At 35.6% G+C, this 2,910-nt stretch overlaps 1 protein-coding gene across 1 annotated transcript; it reads right to left on the bottom strand.

The window, feature by feature from the left end:
• Positions 1-531: 531 nt before the first annotated feature.
• LOC111374125 (cactin-like) lies at positions 532-2,622 on the bottom strand. The gene is made up of 5 exons (XM_022996752.1): positions 2,489-2,622; positions 1,532-1,603; positions 1,321-1,383; positions 1,053-1,193; positions 532-684 (listed from the first exon to the last, which is right to left on the bottom strand). Exons 1-5 carry the CDS (start codon positions 2,597-2,599, stop codon positions 556-558), a joined length of 516 nt encoding a protein of 171 aa, XP_022852520.1. The 5' UTR covers positions 2,600-2,622; the 3' UTR covers positions 532-555.
• Positions 2,623-2,910: the final 288 nt, after the last annotated feature.

Here is a 2,910-nt window from a genome sequence, read left to right as displayed (position 1 = left end):
TTGATAAAAATTGATGAAATTTGTAGCTGAAAAATTAATTTCTACCAAACAGGGGCTAAACATTGTACAACGAAGATCAAAATATGAAATATGATTGACCCTCACACAGTATCTCGCTGTACAACCTGCAATTCTGCATCGTGTAATGTTTTCAAGTTTGCAAGCAGGCAGATATGACTCTCAAAAGACCCAGACCCTTGTGAAACCTCCAAATGTTTTTTAGGTTCTTTCCATACCATGATGAATTGCATTTCTAGCTAATTGCAAGGAATTGCTGAAGGACAAACAAAGAATACGTATAAGCAAAGTAACTATGTTGAAGCAGAACTAATATCAATTCTCACTGCTATGAAATACCAGAACTAACAGTTCATATTGTCAAAAATTTGAGTTGTCCATATGTTCGTCAAAGTTTTAAGCTTTATTAAGCAGTATTGCAAGATTGAATACAATATAGGAGACGTATTGAGTAAATCAAGAAATAAGCAAAAAAGTAAATTGCGACGAAAAGATGTTATATACAAGTATAAAGAAGTAAGATCTTCCAAGACAATATCATACTGCACATGTAAATAGAGGAGATAATACCTCCCAGTACTGTACACGAGTCGAAGTTTCACTGTCCAAATCAAGGTGCATCTTTATGTCCTCATGAAGCTCCTCCATTTCATTTACATTCAAACCCTGATACAGCAAATCATGGTCAAATGTCAATATGGTGACAAGAGAATACAAGAAACGATAGTGATAGACAGTGATTGCATGAAGCTTCAAACCATAATAAATGAAGGAGATACTTGAAAAGTACAGTTGTTTTCCTTTTAATTTACCTTCTTTTTACTCGATATAGAAATCCAAGAGACTCACAGGTGCACTAACACAAACATACTAGGATCTTAATGTTCTGACTTTTTTGAACCTTCATAATTATCAGGCTCATATTTACGAGACAGATGTTCACAAGCTTTCTTAGTGTTCTCCTCTTAATTATATAGCACGAAAAAGGAACTAAGACGGGGAAAAAAAAGTTGAGTAACTCAGGAAATGTTTACCTTGAAGACCATGTATGGTTCATTTATTTCTATATCAAATTCATGTGAAGGATCAAGATGTTTAATGAGTACATCAATCGGCTTAGTACGCCCTTCACGTAACCGGATCTCTGACCTAACTTTGCTTTGATCAAAATGGAACTGTAAATAACATGTTAGCATGTCAGCAGAAAGTAAATTTTGGAAAATTAATAGAGCACGGTTTCTCAAATAGTACATAAAAAAACTAACAAAAGTAACAGAACACTGAAAGCAGCAAACACTCCACCTCTTCTTCTTTCTTCTCCCAGTCTTGGAATTCTGCCCGAGCACGTTCTCTTGCTAACAATGCCTGCAATTTGAAGGTCATTTGGGTTTGAAATTTGGTGTATGAGTAATGGAGATAAATGAAAAAATCTGCAACAATACAGCAAAAACAAACATTCCACCGGAGATAACAAGAAAAACGTGTTTTGTCGAAAGATGCAATCAAATCCTACCATCTCTTCCTCGTGTCGTGCTTTCTCAAGAGCTCTTTCCTCCCTTCTCTTTTTCACTTTCTCAACCTCGGCCTACGATCAATAAAAAAGTATAAATAAATATATTCTAACCGGAGAATGCACCTAGACCACAATACAATGTTATCAAGGGGGGTAAACCGGTATTTAAGATTGCATGAAGTAAATCAAAATTCTATGAGGCATTGAGGCATGCAATTACGAAGAGTATAAAATCACTAAATAAATTATCCTTACACTTTTCAGTTAAAAAAGATAGATGTTTAGACCATTAAGACCCAGAAACAATCTTAACTTGGAGAAAAAAGAGCATAAGTTGATGTAAGGACCCAGAAGGAAGTTCCACAACAAGTTAACCTCTTCACAAAATCCAAGTGTAAAACTCATGTGATCACGACCACAATGACCCATCACGATAAAAAGGAAAAGAGGGGAGAAAATACCTCCCAAAAAAGAATGATACAATAAAGTATCATTACTTATTGATGACTAGATTACAATGTACGGTTTAACATGGGAAGAAGAATTAAGAAAAAAGGTTATCATGATGTTCTGTACTATGCTTGCGCTGATGTATACTTGACAGCTCATTGACATCTTCGACAGGCATAGAAGTAAACCTTGACTCTAATGCAATTCTCTCATAGCTGAAAGAATTTCTTGTCAATTTTTAACTTTCCATGTTCCCTTTAGAATCTAGATCAAGGCAGAAGTCATTGCTCCATTTTACATGTATATGAATTATATCATTATAGCCTGACACATTCTCCATTCATGAAAAATCTAGAAAGGCCACAAGAAAGATAGCAATGGAGAGCATGAAAAAGAGGAAGATGACTCACATTATTTAAATAGCATGTTTCATATTACCATATTATATTACTATAAGGTCATGATACAACGAAAAAACATAATACAAAACTAGCATGGAACAGGTACCATTCTTTCCCTCTGCCTCTTCTTCTCAGCTTTTACAGAAAACTCGTCAAGAGGCAAGCCTTGAGTAATATCATGCTCTATCTTCTTCCGCCAGACAAATCTGTCATTCATATATTTCAAATTCGTGAAAAAAGCTCAAGGCTAAGAAAGCAATCTTTCACTTAAGCATCAAACATTCAGATTAGAGAGAAGCACAATGGTAGATAAGGAAGGAAAAATTATTTGCAGAACATTTCCAATGAACTATTCAATATTTGACAGAGAGGGTGTAAAGGTCCCATCGGACCTGGACAACACGTCAACATCAACCAGATGATGTGGCCAGACTAGCTTAGGTCCAGCAACCCAGGAGGCAACTAAACTAAGGAACGGATAATGTCTGCCAAAGAGTAGGCAGACAAACTCCCAAAGCAAGCAAGCAA

This window comes from Olea europaea, unplaced genomic scaffold (genome assembly GCF_002742605.1).
Source record: "Olea europaea var. sylvestris unplaced genomic scaffold, O_europaea_v1 scaffold12042, whole genome shotgun sequence".
In the NCBI taxonomy this organism is placed as follows: domain Eukaryota; kingdom Viridiplantae; phylum Streptophyta; class Magnoliopsida; order Lamiales; family Oleaceae; genus Olea; species Olea europaea.
The sequence above is the reverse complement of the archived record's forward strand: the minus strand, read 5'-3'. Positions and strand labels throughout refer to the sequence as shown.

Excerpts from the sequence above, each read along its gene's own strand:
- LOC111374125 (XM_022996752.1), bottom strand. The coding sequence starts at position 2,599 with ATGAATGACAGATTTGTCTGGCGGAAGAAGATAGAGCATGATATTACT. Across the intron at positions 1,604-2,488 it reads AGAGGCAGAGGGAAAGAATG|GCCGAGGTTGAGAAAGTGAA; the intron begins GTACCTGTTCCA and ends TATTGATCGTAG. Across the intron at positions 685-1,052 it reads AACCATACATGGTCTTCAAG|GGTTTGAATGTAAATGAAAT; the intron begins GTAAACATTTCC and ends TTGCTGTATCAG.